General features: G+C 44.5%; 1 protein-coding gene across 2 annotated transcripts in view; it reads right to left on the reverse strand.

Moving 5' to 3' along the window:
* Positions 1–19,726, reverse strand: part of ITGA9 (integrin subunit alpha 9) — a 626,511-nt gene that overhangs the window by 530,020 nt on the left and 76,765 nt on the right. For both annotated transcript variants that reach the window (XM_073630570.1, XM_073630571.1), the window contains exon 3: positions 19,415–19,521. In XM_073630570.1, coding sequence (XP_073486671.1) covers positions 19,415–19,521 — 107 coding nt within the window. The remainder of the gene's footprint in view (positions 1–19,414; positions 19,522–19,726) is intronic.

Genomic DNA, 19,726 nt, shown 5'->3' on the forward strand with positions numbered 1-19,726 from the left:
GCGTTTCTGCTGGAAAAACACTCCAAGGAACTCTACAAAAACAATTTTTTTCTGCTCCTAGACTCTGAAGCTAAAAAAAATGCTAATAGCCTAAAGTAGTATACATGATAACACTATGTAGCGTCTAGGAGCAGAAAAAAATTCTATTAATAGCTTCTAGGAGCTTAAAAAAACACTAGTGTGCATGGAGCCTAATGCCGCGTACACACGGGCGGACTTTTCGACCAGACTGGTCCGATGGACTTTCCGACGAACTTTTGACGGACTTCCGATGGACTTTTGAATGAACAGACTTGCCAACACACGATCACATTAAAGTCTGACGTATTCGTACATGATGACGTACGACCGGACTAAAATAAGGAAGTTGATAGCCAGTAGCCAATAGCTGACCTAGCGTGGGTTTTCGTCCGTCGGACTAGCATACAGACGAGCGGATTTTTTGACCGGACTCGAGTCCATCGGAAAGATTTGAAGCATGTTTCAAATCTAAAGTCCGTCAGATTTTCGAATGGAAAAGTCCGCTGAAGGTCCAATGAAGCCCACACACGATCGAATTGCCGCCGGACTCGGTCTATCAGACCAGTCCGATAGAAAAGTCCGCTAGTGTATACTCTGTATAAGGCTCCATGCACTCTAAGTGCCATTCCCCTCTACCCATTTTTTCACTATAATCAATGTATATTTGAAAGCATGAATGCTCCTAAATGCTTTATTTAGGTGCATCAAGCGTTTTATCTGCTCTCAAGGTGCTCTAAAAAGCGCTCTTGTGATGGTTTTTGGGGGTTTTTTTCAGCCTGAAAGGTCTTCTCTGCAAATACACCTGTAAATGCCCAAATGTGCATGGACAAATAGGCTAACATTGATTTGATTACACAGGGTGAAGAAAAAAAGGCCAAAAGCCTGTATAAGCAGCATTGTTTATGCCCATTGTGTGTGAAGCCTAAACTGCCAAAGTGAAAACATGGTACAAGATCTGGGAAAACGGAAAAAAGGATCAGCTTTTTAGTGGCCTGAGCACTACTAACAATAATTAGGAGTGTCAGATGGAAACAGGGGGAATTGAAAGTAAGCATAAAAGTTAACAAGTATTGGCTCTTGTTATCACAAGCATTTTGTGACTTTTACACATTGAGGAACTGGCTTCCTTTCTGCAGAAAGATAAGTAAATCAGCACTGAGACTACAAAATAACACTGACAGCAAACACAGCTTGTGAATACTGGGAAATTTGTGACCTGATGTGCTCCCTGTTTTGGGAAACAGTCTTTTAGTGTTCATATTGTAGGTGTTTGTTTAATGATATCCTGCAGAACTGCTTTAAATATAATAACTTGCTTTTTCATTCTTCTGGTAATCCTGAACCATATTCTGTAACCCATAAAATGCTCAGCATCCCACCCACATTTAACATTTAACATGGAATATTTGCATGGCATTGCAGGCAAAATGCAGTTACTGTATGTCTTCTGCAGTTTGGAAGGAAGATTAGTTTTACAATTCTTTTTTGAAAAGTTCAGGACTCCATTAACCAGGTCCAAGGTTCTGAATATATCATAACTGATACAAAGTGTAGAAAGTATTATACATGTAACAATTGTAAATAGTGACATCTACAGGCTGGAGGTGAACACTACAATTTTTCAAGAACATAAACCTTAAGTTCTTTGAATGAAAAGGATTTGGGAATATAGTACGCACGATTCTATATACTGAAGCATACAAGGCACATAAACATTTGTCTTTTTCCAGACATTTATTAAACCAATCTTGGAAACAGTGAGTATGGAAGGTGTTGGTATCCCTGAACATTCATGGCCAGGTAGGCATGCAATGCCATTTGTGCTGGTACCCGAAGACACAGGCTGTAACTGACAACTCTCTAGGCTGTAAATCACAAATCCTGGACCACTCACCTCCCTGACATCTCTGAAAGGCTCAAGACATTGGCGTGTTATGCTGAAGAAGCCTGCATACATGCTTGCGGTGGTACCCTGCATCCCTTAAGGTTTTAGGTCTGATCTAAAGTTTGTGCATCAGGGCTTATCTAAGTTCTGAAGTGACTGGAGGTCTGAAGTGCATGCATTGGGGTTGATCTGACACCTAAAGCACATGCATTGGGGCTGATTTGAGGGTTGAAGAACATTCATTGGGGCAAAACATATTTTTGTGTGTATGCCCTTTAATCATATTTTGTTTAACTTGGGCATTAACAACTGTGAGTGCAAAACAGGACACAAACTAAGACTACAATGCTGTGTTGTTGTCAATTGATATTCCAGTCATCTAAGGCTTGTGAACATGACATCTAATATGGAAAAGGTTGCTGATCCCTGGTGTATGGGAATATTATCATTCTAGATATATGGGAACCTCACTAGGAAACAGTGTTCACACCATAGGGTGGAATGAGTCATAAAATATAGCTTCATGTTTCTTTGTCATGCCTGGGGTATTGCCCAAGTATCGGCTGTATGCCACTTACCCAAATACCACCTTACCTTATTCCAATGATTAAGCCAGAAAAACTTGTTTTGGGTTTAAATGTCCATAGCAGCCCTTTATTACAAAAAAAACAACCATAAAAAAACACTTTAATACATAATAAAAAATGGTAATACACAGAAAAAACATACCATAACCTGACTGAATGAACCTGCATAGGATTTTTGAAGGCACCCTTGACTGATCAACTAGCTGTATCTGGCACCACCTTGCCCCCAGTCGTAACTTACGCCAGCTCTGGGACAATTGTTTGGCAAATTCACCAGCCGATACAGCCAACTATTACTTCCGCCCTTATTAGGGCAGGTACACCCATACCAGAGATGGGACCAACCCATCATTTCTCCAAAGAGCTTAACCATTCCCACCTTCAAAAACCCTACGACCTCTGCCATAGACATCCAGCGTGAAACCTTACACCTGAGCGGCCCGCCACACCTGCAGGGCTCGCTGAATACCATCCTGCAGGCCCAAAAACTAAAGGTCAATCCCCACTGCACTCAAATGAACCCCCGTCCCCTCTCAAGACCAGCCACGGTTCCTTCTCCAAATCCCGGTGACGGATCGCCAAACCTCCTTTAGGGACAAAGAATTTTGCTACCGCATTATTAACCTTTATCCTGGCTTTATTAACCTGCTCCACTGACACCACTAAACGCCAGGACGTCCTAGCCACCATGTCCGACCATACCACAATGGTGTCTGGTAACAGGGACTGCAATTGTAGAAAATCATATTTTATGTCCCTGCATAATTCCCTAAAGGCCCGGAGCCCCAAATCATTTCCCCCCACATGCAGCAGAAGCACGTCCGGGGGCCTATCAGGCCTGGCATAGTGACTTCCGGGAGAACCCTGGACCATAACATACCCGGGACCCCAATCCACCTGATCCTGACCTGGTCCCTGGGAAAGCCCAACTGCCGGCCCCTTTGGGCCTAACCTCAGCTCTCTTTGACCCCCAAAACAAATAAGAATGACCCAGGATCCACAGCAAACATTCAGGACCTGAAAAACAAGACAAAAAGAAAGACGAAACAAAACACAAAACACAATGGAACATAAAACAGACGAACACCCCAACCCAGCCCTGACTCATGCTGTGAGTACTCCTACCAGGACCCCAAATACCACTACAACAGGTGGGGCCGCACGTATAACCTGAAACATTGCGACCCCCAGCACCCGAGCTGACATACCAGCTTGTCCTCTGGGGCCCAGGGGGCCACCTCAGTGGCCGCTCCAATTCTAAACGAATGGGAGGTGTAGTCCTGTGTAGTGAAACCAGCAGCCAAGAGACTCTTCTTAAAAACTGACCTAAACTGGAACCTAGACAAGGCGGACCAATCCTGATCTTTTTAGGAAAGGCCCAGGTTCCGGCCCCCTGATCTCGAACCACTCCTGAACCACCCGCACCGGGCACACAGGCGAGCCCTGGACTCCCATAGTAACCCATGCACCCTTACCACACTGGTCAGTTTTGGACCTGTTGCTGAAAAGCGAAACAACATCACCCCGTTGAACATCGGACAGATCCAACCCACCTCCACGTTTTGATCTGCACACTAACTCACCAATTCTAAAAGCCCCAAAAAATGCCAATAAATGCCAATAAACACCGTCCTAAAAAGCGCAGCCTCGTAAGCCGATGACCAAACCTTACCCAGGTTACCCGTGAGGGCGCCTAGCATGTGGAAGGAGACCGGGTGGCAAGCATCCTGTGTGGTCTTGCCCCGTTTTCACCCTTTCAAAACCCTCTTTCCCACTGCATGCTTAGTGACATCCCCGACCCCGACATCTGAAACCAAAAGGCCAAGCCGGCCATTTTTTGACCCAACTTGGAGATAGATACCCTGTCCTCCACGTTCCTGCCAATGAACTCCAGCACCAAGCACAAATGATCGCCATCACTAGAACACACGCCTACCTCATTCTCCAGCGCTTTCCACTCCCCCCATACCTTCTCGTAAGTGTTCCAAGTGGCTGTGCACACTGAATTCCGAAGCAGACCCGCTACCGTTCGAAGGCAATGTCCCATAAGTGGTCCGGGCAAGGCACTCCGTGCTGCTCCGCTCCTGGCGCCAACACTCAGAATCTGTCCCACTGCAAGCGAGATAACGAATCAGCCACATTATTAGTCATACCCGGCACATGTACAGCACAAACGTAACAATTCAGACACAAACACTGAAGCACCAGATGCCTAAGGAAGAGCACCACTGGGGGGGAAGACGCAGAAACCTTCTCATAAGTACTCCAAGTGGCTGTACACACTGAATTCCAAAGCAGACCCATTACGGTTCAAAGGCAATGTCCCATAAGTGGTCTGGGCAAGGCACTCCGTGCTGCTCCGCTCCCGGCGCCAACACTCAGAATCTGTCCCACTGCAAGCGAGATAACGAATCAGCCACATTATTAGTCACACCCGGCACATGTACAGCACAAACGTAACAATTCAGACACAAACACTGAAGCACCAGATGCCTAAGGAAAAGCAACACTGGGGGGGAAGACGCAGAAACTTTGTTTATGGCCTGCACAACCCCCAAATTGTCGCAGTAAAAGTGAACCCATTTGTTCCTGAAATCCTGTTGCCAAATTTCCACCGCCAGCACTATGGGAAATAACTCCAATAGCACTAGATTGTCCAGCAAGTCTGCCTTGCGCCACGAGTCCGGCCATCTGCCCGCACTCCACTGCCCCCAAAAATCGCCCCAGCCGCATCCGTAGACAGCTCCAAGTCACAATCAGACACCATCTCCTCCATCCACAAGGACCTCCTGTTATACTGCTCCAGAAAAAGCTGCCATACCCGCAAGTCGTCTTTGTGCGCCTTAGACAAACGCACATAATGGTGTGGTGCCTTGACCCCTGATGTGGCAGCAGCCAACTGCCTGCAGAAAATCCTACCCCCATGGGCATGATGCGGCACACAAAATTCAGCTTGCCCAGCAATGACTGCAGGTAACACAACTGAATCGTATTGCTGCCGAGGGCAGCGGACACTGCCGCCCGCAGGTCCTCCACCTTGTCAAGGGGGAGCCGGCATTCCATCATCACAGTGTCTATCACGATCCCCCTGAATTTTAGCATGGTGACCAGTCCTTCAGTCTTCTCATTCGCCAGTGGCACACCGAACAACTCAAAGACGTACTGCAAAGTGGCCAACAACATATGGCACACCTTGCCTACCGAAGGGCCGATCACCAAAAAATCATCCAGGTAGTGAATTATGGAATGCAAGCCTGACACGTCCTTCACCACCCATTCCAAGAACAAGCTGAAAGCTTTGAACAAGGAACAGGAAACGGCACAGCCCATGGGCAAGCAGAGATCCACAAGATAATGACACTCCCACATGCAGCCCAACAAGCGGAAGCTGCGAGGATGCACTGGAAGAAGGCGGAAAGCCGACTCAATCTTCGCCAACAGAGCCCCCTTGCCAAACTTACGAACCCATGCAACCGCCTTGTCAAAGGACGCGTAAGAGACAGCACAAAACTCTCGGTCAATGTCACTGACAGAATTGCCTTTTGGATAGGAAAGATGGTGGATCACCCGGAAGGAATTGGGTTCCTTCTTGGGAACCACCCCCAATGGAGAGAGATAACCAGCTCGTCCAATGAGGGTGCATTGAAAGGGCCCACCATCCTCCCCAAGGCCACTTCCTTAGCAACAACCGAATGGTGGAGCCTTGCGGACAGTAAATTAGTGGGGACAAGAGGAACACTGGCCAAGGTGCAAGGGATCACGAAACCCGCAGAAAAACCCTGTAAAAGAAGACGCGCCGCCGCCCAGTCGGGATACCTACTTAGGAGGGGAGCCAACAGTTCCACCTTCCCCGGAGTCCTCCCTCTTACCAGCCTCACCGGACTTACCTTTGTTTTGCTTGAAGCACTTCGTGAGCGGATGAGAACCCCTGCAGCCGGAGCATTCGAGGCAAAACGACAGGATGCCCTGAATCTGCAGGTCCCCTCGTTGAACTGCCAACATAAACCCTTACGCTTTCCAGCCAATGGTGATGAGGTTCCTGCACCACCACCAGCCCCCCCTTGAAAGGGGTGTTAGTAGCCCACGCCTGAGTCATCAACTTCATCCACAAACTGATATCCTTGTGGTCCCTCCTAATCGAGGGCCTGAGCGCCTTTCGCTGCCTGAATTGTTTGTCATAACGCAACCAGGATACACCCCCATACACCCGCTGAGCCTCGCCAATCACGTTTGCATAGCAAAAAAGCGCTGAGCACTGCTCTGGAGACTTTTCGCCTATCACACTACCCAGTATATTAAACGATTGGAGCCAATTACCAAACGTTCTGGGAATAAGCCAATAACGCCGATTTTCCTCCTCTTCTTTCTTACTCTCCTCCGGCTTGACCTTATCCAAGTTGAATTTTTCCAGGGGCAGGAGGGAGAATATCTCCACATACTCACCCTTCTAAATCCTTTCTCGCACCTCCGGTTTCAAATGAGCTCCCAGTGGTCCCTCGAAGTACACGTATACTTCGCATTTTGCCGCATCCGCCAAACGCACACCCTCAGCGTCGCCTTCTTGCTCTCGTCAGCTGTCTTGTCCGGAGCATACGACGGAGCCTCCGCGGAAGCAGTTGCCACCACTTGCTGCCCAGCCCCTGGCGGAAGAGCCAACAACGCCAGGACCCCGTCCTCCTGCCCCGCAGAGCCCACCGGCGATCCCAGGCTGGCCGCCACCCCAGATTGTGCCACTGGAGCTCATGCAGCCGTCCACGCAGACGCCAGGGAAACCACCCCTGCAGAACCTGCACCCGTTTTGCAACGAGCCAGCTCCTCAATGCCTGCAGGAAGCTGGTGACACTACCCCCCCGTGGCTGCCGCCACCGGCACCACCTGCTGAGGTATCCCTACAACCGTTCCCCCCCTATAGACTGGCTCTGCACTGTAACAGAGCCCCCCCCAGAGACTGAGCCTGACCCTGCACTGTAACAGACCCCCCCTCAGAGACTGGCCCTGTACTACAACCCCCAGTCCACCAGTAGGGACAGTACAATGAACATCAGACAACACAGGAGACACACATGGATGGCACTCACCAGGCTGCCCAGACAGCGCAGCCATTGCTCTGGATCCCTGCAGCTGATCGTCTGGCCCCCGCACCGGGCCATCCTCTGCATCCACCTCTCCCTCCTTGGATGAAGTCAGCTCCCCCTCTGACTGAACGACCTCCTTCTCCAGCAGCCCGCCACCTCTCGATCTCCATCCCGGCAACTGGTGCCAGCCGATGACGTCACTCGCGGCCACCGCTCCTTCCTCCTGTTTGTTCCTCCTCCCCCGCTGCGCTCTCTGCCTAGCCAACAGGAGTGGTGCACTGGTCCTACTGTGGTATAGACATGGCAATGGCCCCTCCACGAGCACCTCCGCTTCTCCCGCTGGCAGTCTCGGCCGCCCCAAACATCCGGCCGGTATTGGGTGATCTGACTCTCCCTAGCAGGACCGCTCTAGCGGCGGGCAGGGGACCCGCTGAGACGGCCTCCTGGTCCCGCACTTCAGAAGAGGGGGGGTGGGAGCGGGCAGAGGACCCATGCTTCCCCCTGGGGGCACGCCTAGGAAGGGGATTTCTCCCAGCCCCGCAAGCCGATCGAGAAGGCGTTCTCTTGGCTGCAGAAGCTGAAGTGTCCATAACTGGGCTCCCAGCGTGGCGACAACCCCTTGGGGTCAGTTCAGGGCTCAGGCGCACAGGAGGCCGTGACCTCCTAGCGCGTGGATGTTCAGGGGCAGGTGCATCAGTCACTTTCCCCAACCCCGGCAATAGTCCGGAAAGCTGTGCACGCAGCCATTGAGGCCCATTGGCAACCGCAAATGCTGGCAAATGCTGGCCAGCATACCCTCGAGATCCTCCATCCTAGATTTTAATCACTGCAGGACGTAGAGAATCTTGTCCGTTGCTGTCCTAAAGTCCAAGTGATGTTAGAAGATCGCCTCTCACCTAGCAACCCCTTAGGACCACCCAGTCCACACCCTGCCCCACCCTAATATCCTCCAATGGGGTAATACTAATCATTATCCCTCCCTAATTATTATCCCTCCTATTAGCTGCACTTATTTTTCAAAACCCCTCACCTTACTATAGCCTTTTAGGACCCCATCATGTAGGCCCTACGCTAATGCTGCGCCTGAGCTCCTGGTCTATACTTTAATTAACATGCAGAGGAATCATGCACAGCTGGGGACATACAGTGGGTAACAGACACTTCCAGAAGTGTCAACTTCTGAAGACTCTTACACAGGCCTCAGGACTAGAACAGAGGTAAGGTTGAAATACAGGCCACAGGAAATGCAAGTAAAATACCTTTTATGTTATATGGACCAGCCATGACAGAGTCGTTTTAACCACTTCCCTACCACGCATAGTCATATGACGGCAGCAGGAACCCTTTGTCCCTCCGGGCTGCCGTCACATGATGTCTTTTAATTCCTAAGCCTCTAGGGGGTTCCGCGTCACTAGGCACCCAGGGCGCATGCCCGGCGGCCGCGATGTCCGCCAGGAACCCGCGATTGCCCGTGAACACAGCAGGACCGTGGATCTGTGTGAGAGGAGACCGATGGTGTGTTCCCAGTACAGAGGAACACCGATCAGTCTCCTCCCCTTGTGAATCCCCGCCCCCTACAGTTAGAATCACTCCCTAGGATACACAATTAACCCCTTCCTCACCCCCTAGTGTTAACGCCTTCCCTGCCAGTCACATTTACACAGTAATCAGTGCATTTTTATAGCACTGATCGCTGTATAAATGTGAATGGTCCCAAAATAGTGTCAAAAGTGTCCGAAGTGTCCGCCGCAATATCGCAGTCACAATAAAAAAATCGCAGATCGCCGCCATTACTAGTAAAAAAAAACAATAACAATAAAAATGCCATAAATTTATCCCCTATTTTGTAGACACTATAACTTTTGTGCAAACCAATCAATATACGTTTATTGCGATTTTTTTTTACTAAAATTATGTAGAAGAATACATATCAGCCTAAACTGAGGAAAAAATTTGTTTTTGTTTTTTTTAATGGGATATTTATTATAGCAAAATGTAAAAAATATTGTGTTTTTTTTCAAAATTGTGGCTCTTTTTTGTTTATAGCGCAAAAAATAAAAACCACAGAGGTTATCAAATACCACCAAAAGAAAGCTCTATTTGTGGGCAAAAAATTATCAAAATTTCATATGGGTACAGTGTTGCATGACCACGCAATTGTCATTCAAATTGTAACAGCGCTGAAAGCTGAAAACTGGTCTGGGCGGGAAAGGGGTGAAAATGCCCTGTATTGAAGTGGTTAAATAAAGTAAAGTATTGGACTGTATTTTATTTTTATTTTTTTTGTGGTAGGGCACAAAAAATGCCTACCCCCCCCCTTTCCCAGCAGCTCACAACACACGGTCCAGAGCTTAAGCTCCTTGTACAGTGCTCCAATCAACAAAGCTGCTCAATGAACATACTGCACGTGTTGTTGATTGATGCACAGTATTTTTGCCTGTATACAGGGTGTGTCGGACCAGTGGAGATTCCACTTAAAGCAAACCTTCACTGCCCTAAAGCAATGTTTCTCAACTCCAGTCCTCAAGTACCCCCAACAGGTCATGTTTTCAGGATTTTTCTCGGATGAAACGGTTGTGGCAAAATAATGAAAAGCCTGAAAACATGACCTGTTGGGGGTACTTGAGGACTGGAATAGTGAACCATTGGCCTAAAGCACTTTTGATCCCCCTATCATGGAACCCCCTGAGACAGCCATCAGAAAGAAAAGGGTAGACATGGGACCCAGTGTACAGAGTGGCATTGGTGGATTACAGTAGGACAACACTGGATTAGCTGGGTGGGCGAGTATGCTATTTGAGCTAATCTCACCGAATAGGGTAAAGAGGGTTAAGAAAATATTAACCCTGGTGGGTAAAGTTCCTCTTTAAGGAATATTTTTTTAATAATAACTTCAAACTAACTTAAAATAAGTAACTGAACTTATTTATGCATACAGCTTACTAAAATACACTGTGCTTTCCCTTTTAGCATTTAGTTTAATCTGTAACTGTACATCTAGCAAATATAATATATATATATATATATATATATATATATATATATATATATATATATTACTGCAGAACTGCAGATCCTAGGATAATAAATTACTTTTATTATCTATGAATAGGTAGCATACGGAACACATTTTATTCTTTTTGTGATCACTATTACTTAAAAGGTCAACCCCATCTGGACCAGTTGACCCCTACTGCTGACATCAATGTTTATTTTACATAAATGAACAGTATCTAGCAGTGAAGAGGAATGTGAGAGTGTCAAACTACCTATCAACAGGGATTTTTCCTTTCACACATGGAGTAGGTTTCCGAGAACTGCGTTTGCTAACAAGAAAATTAGATTTTTCATTAAATTTTACATAAAAACCGTTGCCCTAAACAGAATAAAGTCAAAGCCTCTTTCCAAAGATATTTGATTTGATTTCAAGAGTAACACAATTGTTAATATAATTATGTTTCCATTGTTTTACAATGCATGTGATTCAGAGTAAATGAGTAATAATGTATCACTTAAAGAGAACTGTTGGGTTCCACTTTATATTAATTTTATACTTTTAAACTGATGTTTTTATTTATTTTTTATTTATTACAGGTTCTTGTATAGCACTGTCAATTTATGCAGCGCTTTACAGATATATTGTACATTCACGTCAGTCCCTGCCCTAAAGGTGCTTACAATCTACTCACATTCATATACATAGTAGGGCCAATTTAGACAGAAGCCAATTATCCTACCAACATGTCTTTGCAGTGCAGGAGGAAACCAGAGTTCCCGGAGGAAACCCACGCAGCCACAGGGAGAACATGCAAACTCCAGGCAGGTAGTGCTGTGGTTGGGATTCAAACTGACCCTAGTGCTGCTCCTATTTATGGACAACACATGTAAATGCCCTAACTCAGGGATCTCCAAACTTGCCAAACCAACAGCCAATTTATGGTCCTTCAGACTTTAGGGGGGCGGGACTGTGGCCATTGGGAGTAGAAAAGGTCCGGACATCAGTGGTAAAAAAAAAACATGACCCAACTATGATGTCAGTGGAAGTAACTATGCCTCATCGTTGGTGTTGTTGGGCCCCATTGTTGGTGTCATTGGGAGAAACTGTGCCATGTCATTGGTGTCAATGGGAGAAATTGTGCCCATTCATTGGTGTCAGTGGGGGGAATTATGCCCCATTGTTGGTATCAGTGGATAAAATAGCACGCCAAGGGCCGTATAAAAGCAAGCATAGGGCAACATCTGGTCCCCTGGCCGGAGCTTGGAGATCACTGCTCTAACTGATTACACAGAAATTCGGTGAAAGGCACATTAAAAGGGAGATCTGACCTATCAATGTAATAGCGTTGCAATTACTGTAGGCGCTCCATACATGGTGAGTAGAGGAAACAAACAGAAATTTGTACCAAATACATCTTTTGTTTTTTACTATTTGTATACAATTTTGGTTTTGCCGAACACATTTAGTACAGAGTGCACTCGTGATGCAGAAATCACAGATCATTATGTGTTTTTTAAGAGAAAAGCACATTAGAAGCATTTTTGCGTTCAGATTCTCTCATAGTCCAGGCTTAGCAGATCAGGCAGGAAAGAGAGGAAAGAGGGATGAGCCATTTCTGTGTCTGATTCAGCTCGGTGTGTAAATTTCAGTTTGACCTATGTAAAACTTTTTTTTTTTTTAAACTCAGCAGCTAAGAATAGTTAGGTAAACATGTAAAAGAAGCCTATAGCTCGATCTGCTTCCTGGAAAATAAAATACAAAATATTAATATGTAGTATTTTTTATATACCACTATACATTCCCTTTAAAACAACTACAGCCAGGCTCAATTTGTTTAGCACCAAGATTCCATTTATGTATACTCATTAAATCTTTCTCATGCCATTGTAATTACTATTAAATACTGCAATTTAATTGCTTTTAACTGTGAATACACAATGCACAATATGGCATTATTTTAAATTAAGTACATGCTAACAATTTTTATGTTTCTAAAGGCAAATAGGTGGTATACAAAAGAGATGTCAATACCACAAGGCTGAAACTTTCAAGACACATGGTGTCTGGGGATGCCTACCCTTTAGACATTGACTAACATCTGAGGGCAGGCATACTCTTCAGCAACATGGATGGCAAGCGTCATACTGTTCTTAGATATTCTGAATGCATTTCAAATGTTCTATATTTTTCCTCATGAAGATTACCAACAGACAAGGGGCACATTCAAATATCCATATCAACAGAAACAATCTGTAAGATATTTATGCCCAATCTCAGCAAGAAAAATGATCTGCTAGAGAGGAGCTTCAGTCACAGACTTGTGAAATGTGCTTTAACGCAGACCTGGGCAAAGGTCAAGAAGCCTAAAACCCATCTGCTTTTCTTTTTTTTTTTTCCATCTAATTATCATGGCATAGGTCAAAAGGCTGACATAGCCAATTCAGCTTGAGTCCTCATTCTGTATTGTGACCTATCATTGTTATACACTGTTTAGTAACATATACCATGCTACAATCAAAGCATTTATGGGACAATTCTCCTTATTCCCAGCTCATTCCTCAAGGAGATGCAAAATAAGGATATGATTATTTTTGTCATGTGAAATTGGGTAACTAAAGAGCTAGAAGTGCTCAGCCTAAGGCACAATTTTAATGTGGTGCCCTGACCTTTTGGAACATCAATCACACGCATGTCTTCAAGATCATTCAGCTATTAAGTATGCAGAACCACAATGGCACCAGTGCCATGCAGCAAAAAATTGCATGAGATCTTTAGGATGTGCATGCCAAGTATTATGTAAGTGTAACACTTATAGATATGCATTACTTCCCACAAAAGCACAATACCCCCCTGACATTGTCTTCATCTACGTTTTTCTTCATGAGGACAAAGCAATATTTTTGTAGGTGCCTTCCAAGCTCAACTGCCTGAACTAAGATATTGGCTCAGAAATTACACAAATGTAAATCCTGGTGCGTGTGCACTTTCTAGCTTTTCTCTCACATGTCTATCACAGATCTGCCCCTTCCTGACCACTCTCACCTTGTGACTTGCTATGAACTTACCATATTACAATATGATCAATAAAGAAGAGGAGGCTAGGCAAATATTTACTATTGCCTGGCATGCCAAGTCCTTGACACTTGGCTGGAGCTCAAGAACAGTTTTAAAGATAGAAATTTTGTTTTTTTCAAGTATACTGTTGCTGTATGTTGTAGGGTTTAAAGGAGAAGTATAGAAAAATAAAAAAATAAACAAACACACATACTAACCTACCTGCTGCAGCACCGGTGCAAAGCTGCAGCTATCCCCCGCCGGCTCAGATCTGAGAAGTGAGTGATAACACGAACACAGATTGCACATCTCTTGGGTCTGCCCTGACCAGACAGTCTGTCACAGCTATTTGCTCTACCCCTCCAGTTCTTACATGTGTGCGCTGGGCAGGAGAGGGTGTTGGAGCAGCTGGCTTTGGCTCTCAGCTGCACACTGAGTCTGGAGTGGCTCTGTGACGGCTTTGTGCTTTAGCCCACTATCAACTGATTCTGGGTTACAGGAGAGCACAAGTTAGTGGACTCCTGTAAACCACATGAGAAGTATGACCAACGGAGCCTTTGCCATACTCTTAAGTTAAAAGAGAAGTGTGGGATTTTAACAAAATAAAAAAATCATACTCATCTATGTATGTCCCCTGGTGCCTTTACGCCGAGAACTGAGCAATCAAAGATCACTGACCGCTCAGTTCTTGGGTCCGCTCCAAGCACAGAGTGGTGACTGTCAGTCACCGCTCTGTCCCCTGCCCTTCCAGAACTCACCCGAGCGCCAAACTGTGGAGGGGGCAGGAGCGGTTGGCTCAGGCTCTCAGCGGTGCACTGAGAGGCTGAATCAGCTGCCAGTCAAGTATCTGGATTGATACCATTATTGTCAGGATTCCTGCAGTGCCTGGACTGGCTCTGTGATGTCAGTCGACAGCGAACTTTAGCCCGCTGTCAGCTGAATCTGGTCACTAGAGTGCAGAACTAAGTGTATTCCTGTGACCTACAGAGGAAGCGTGGGCAAAATAGCTTTGACCATACTTCTCCTTCAGGGCAACATTCACTTTGTTTCTAAACAACGCTGCTAATAAACAAAACTTAAAATGTTTCATTGATGGATTGTTTTATGATTTAGACTGTTTATTGGAGATGTGTCACACATAATTATAATCAATACAACATCATATATAATGAAAAGGCCACAAAATTGAAACCTAGTGGGACAAAAGGCTAATTTTTACAATATAAATGTGATACACTGCTGACAGTACATTAATAGATAAATAAAAATATGTGAACAAATGATAAATATCTATACCACTTTAAAAGACAGTGAACTGTGAATATAAGCACACAGTGAATTGCCATGGTATATTTGTACACATTAAGTGGCGATTCATTGTGTGTTTATATTCACAGTTCACTGTCTTTTACAGTGATACAGTATGTATATTTATCATTTATTCACATATTTCCATTTATCTATTAATGTACTGTCAGCAGCACATCACATTTATGTTGTAAAAATTTGCATTGTCTTTTTGTCCAACTAGGTTTAAATTTTTTGGCCTTTTCATTATACAGTGCCTTGAAAAAGTATTCACACCCCTTGAAATTTTCCGCATTTTGTCATGTTACAACCAAAAACGTAATTGTATTGTATTGGGATTTTATGTGACAGACCAACACAAAGTGGCACATAATTGTGAAGTGGAAGGAAAATGATAAATAATTTTCAATTTTTTTTACAAGCAAATATATGAAAAGTGTGTTTGTATTCAGCCCCCCAAGTCAATACTTTGTAGAACCACCTTTCTCTGCAATTACAGCTGCAAGCCTTTTTGGGTATGTCTTTTTGGGTATAAATACTTTTTCAAGGCACTGTATATGATGTTATATTGAATTGCTTCAATGTTGGAACGTATTCCGGTGGTAGCAGCAGCTGAGTTGGTTTATTTCTTTAGATTAGTTGGTAGTGCATGAGTTTATTGTTTATTACTGCAAATGTTTAGGAAACTGAGGTCACCTTGTCAACAAGTACATGGATCAACTTTGAAGACTGTTGGCACAAAATGTAGGTAAGCACCCTGCAATTACCACAGAATTATAACAAATGGATGGTTTTCTGAATGATAATTACACTGTAGTGATGTTGTTGTTGAAGTAATTGATATTTTAACAAATACCAATAGGAAGTATATTTATTTTTACAATCTATTTACAGTAGATGTGCAAGGAAGCTATGTCACATGTAGAACAGAAAGGTCTGTTTGATTGATTTACAACTGATGCTTTAAACAAATCCCTTCAGCCAAAGATCTTATTTTAACTTTGGGTACACTGGGTAAGGGATAGAACCTCTATCAGTAGGAGATTTTCTCATAATCATCTTAGCTACAAAATGGCACAAGGCTTTCATAAGCCATCTGAGAACATCTGTAGCCAAGCATTCTGTGCTGTGAAAATGTTACTAATGCAATGCTTCCTGTAGACCGCACTAGGAAAGTTGAAGGTCTTAAACTGTATTATTTTACAACCAATGCTGTAATTAAAGCCCCCTAGTCAACAATATTATTTTGGTGTTGGACCCAGTAGGGAAGGGATAGAACTTTCGTAAAATTTGTACTTTTGGTCTGTGCATCCATTGAGGAAATTCCCCTTGTAACAGTCTAAACTGTAAATGGCACCACATTTTTGTAGGTCCAAAGTAGTGGTGCCTAACAGGACATGTTCCAAGAGGTTCCCTTCATTAGGCAGGGGTGTAGATAAGGGGGGGAGGTCAGGGGTGTTCAACCCCCCCCCCCCCCCCGAGCATCCTGGTAAAATGCCCAGACAGTGTCCCTGCTGTTTAGCCTCAGCATCAGCACAGTAGAAGCAATCAGAGTTTTGGAGTGCAGCAGTCAGCCCCCCTTCTATTGTGCCCCATCCTCTCAGTTTATTAAGAGGTCCCCCTGAAAAGCATGAATATACTGCGAGGTCTCAGATGCCGGCAATTGACAGTGCACAGTTGAGGGAACTCCTAGACTCCTCCTCGAGGTGTCATATCACACAGCCGAAGGGAGACTGGGGATGCAGGAGTTTTCCTACTTTTTCCCGTGCTGAATCAATTTTCTGTTTTGGGAAGGAGGAAGTGAGAATTCCAGCCTGGGTGAGTTTCTTTTGATGGGGGTTTAAGGAAAGGGGGTGGGTTTGCTTTTGGAGATGGGGCGAGTTTCTTGTAGAGAAGTTTACAGGGGGTGGTTAATGGCAGGGATTTGCTTCTGGGAGGGAGTTTGATTGGATGAAGGAAGAATTTCTTCATAATTAGACATCTTTGCTGGGGGAGAGGGTGTTGACTGAGGGAGACATTTTTGCTTTGAGGGGTCAGTTTAGAGACATTTTAATTTTTGGTGGTATATTTGAGGGAGGGAGATATTTTACAGTGGGAATCTTTGCTTGGGGAGGGAGGGTTCTTAAGAGGGAGAGAGTTTTTTTTCATTTAAAGGAGATTTTTTTTTTTAAATTATATTTACCTAGGTTGATGGAGCATAGATCCAATGTTGCATCTGTCCCCAGATGCTTCTAAGACCAACAACAGAGTGATTAAAGACCGCTAATTACTCAGTTCTCAGCCTTCAGTGAGCAAAGAGTGGTGACTGTCAGTGCCTGGCTCTGCCCCCCCCCCCTCCCCAAAGCTCACTGGAATGTCAGGCTGTGGAGGGGGCAGGAGCGGCAGGCTAGCTGCTGGTCCAGGCATCTGGGTGAATCCTGACTTTAAAGTTAGGATCCTTCCACAGCCTGGACCTGCTGAGCGATGTCAGCTGACAGCGGTCTATAGCTGGCTGTCGGCTAAAAATAAGTCACAAGAGTGCAGAACAAACTGCGCTCCTCCCCAGGAGAAGTACAACCAAGCGGTATGCCGTCCCTTCAGAGCGCATGCACCGGAGACATCACCAGCTGCTTTCCATGTGAACATCTCCTAAACACCACACGTTTAGGAGATATTCACTGCACCTACAGGTAAGCGTTATTATAGGCTTACTTGTAGGTACAAGTTCAAAAGCTGGGTTTACTACAGTTTAAGACTGAATAAAAACCAACCATATTGACCAGGTGCAAAGGGCACCATCCTGTGGTAGCACAATATTTTTTTTCCATCTCTTAAAATATTTCATAACATTTCTTAGGACACAGTTTTTTAAGGTTTAAATAAATCGCTGAATTTATTGCCTTCCACAATATGTTGCCCCTTGCACCTGCTCAACTTTCAACGTAAGGTTAGCTCAAATCCAGTCTTGGGTATCATCCATACATTCTAAATGACCATGGTGCAGCAAGTATACTGCAAATACCTGCACTCGGGATCTCAGATGTTCCAATATCTTTTGAGCCTATCACTCAGGTGAACAGGCTGAGCAGCTGACAAAAAAAATGTGAGATCCTGGCTGTAGGTATTCATGATATATTTGCGATTCCATGGGCATTTAAAATATGAATGAGATCTAAAGCCTGGTTCACACGGTAAGTTTTTTTTAGTTCAACCCAGTGGGCTGAACAAAAAAAAAAAACTAGGGAGCTTAGGAGGAGCTCGCTGTACTAATGAGTACACTACCGCACCACAACTGCGTGCATTGCGTTCTATTCAGTTGAATGGGGATTATTTTTGCTGCGCTGCATTGCAAAGCCTCATGGCCTCACCCTGCTGTCACATGTTTTTACCGTAGCTCCCCCAACATAAAAGTGTAAATGATGCCTTTAAGTTTGAAAGACCTGAACCCCCCCCCCCCCAGGAAAAAAAATTATCTACGGCCCTGTCATTAGGGCTATACAACTTCTAGATTAACTCTGAGATCTTTACAGTAACCAGGTGGAAAATGGTAATCAAGTGTTATAATGTGTATATTCCAACAGATTCCTGTGTCATATCTTGAGACTACTAAGAAGAAATACACGTCTGGATTGGTTATTCTAGATGTATTATCACTTTGTAGCCCTGATGAAGGCTCTTGAAATTAAGGCAGTCTCATTGAAAAAAGAATGGAGAGTGGGATCTTAAGCAGGGTTACACAGACCAAAAATGATCCAGTTCAGCAGGAACCAGCCAAATTGCCATCTTTGTGTACTGCTGTCTGTTCAACAGTCATGCTGGAAAACCAGCATTCAATCAGCGGTCATGCTGAAAAAAACAGCATTTGATCAGTGCTTGCAGCCAATAGCTGCAGCGGTGATCTGTGTATTCTGATAGGGGGGAGCCCCCCCCCCCCATCAGAATACAATAGTGGGGAAGATCCCTGCATCAAAATTGCTTGTGTTGATGTGGGGATCGTTCAATTTATTTCCCTCTTCAGCTTTAGTCCTGAAGTCATCCTTTTTGCTTTATGTTTTTCACTTTAATCAACAAATACACAAAGACTGCAATGCATAGTAGCATAACAAAACAAGTAGCTCCCACAAAAAAAAAAAAAAAGTTTTACACAATGTACAGAGGTCTGTAGAGATGGAATTATGGGGTAGAGGTCTTCCAAGAAAAGCATGCTATGCAATCTGAAATGTAAATGATTTAGTAGCTGTACGTAGAATACCATGGAAGGCCTAATACCTACTAGATCACTAGAAAGCTAGCTTTCAACAGAGTATTTAATTTATTTGCTATATGCTTATAGAAAATGATTTATTTCCAATCAAAAACTGTTCTTACAGATCAAGAACTGCTATGTTATTAAGGTAGGCAAATACCAGATAGGATAAGCATGAGACACTTGCTAATGATATGTTTCCTTTAATGATGACATGAAGTATAAACACATTAAACTAATGGAAAGCAAGTATGATCTTACCAAAACACTGCCATCAGGCTTGGGCTGCCTTGCCAGACTAACCCCCATCCACTCATCATCCCTGTCCTCTTTACATGTCTTTCCACATGGAGTCCCCCGTCTGTTTTCTGCAAAGAGGAGGGGGTGAGAGAAATAAACGAACACTTGGATGATACAGCATGGTACAGATGAGATGGACTAAATACTAACACTTTTCAAAGGTGACCTTCATGCCCATTATATACATTTAGAAATAAGTTCAAAAGCCTTCCACTTTTAAATACATTGATATTTAGGTATGGCATATCATGAGCAGAGATCTGTATATTTACA

Source organism: Aquarana catesbeiana, linkage group LG05, assembly GCF_042186555.1.
Source record: "Aquarana catesbeiana isolate 2022-GZ linkage group LG05, ASM4218655v1, whole genome shotgun sequence".
NCBI classification, from domain to species: Eukaryota; Metazoa; Chordata; class Amphibia; order Anura; family Ranidae; genus Aquarana; species Aquarana catesbeiana.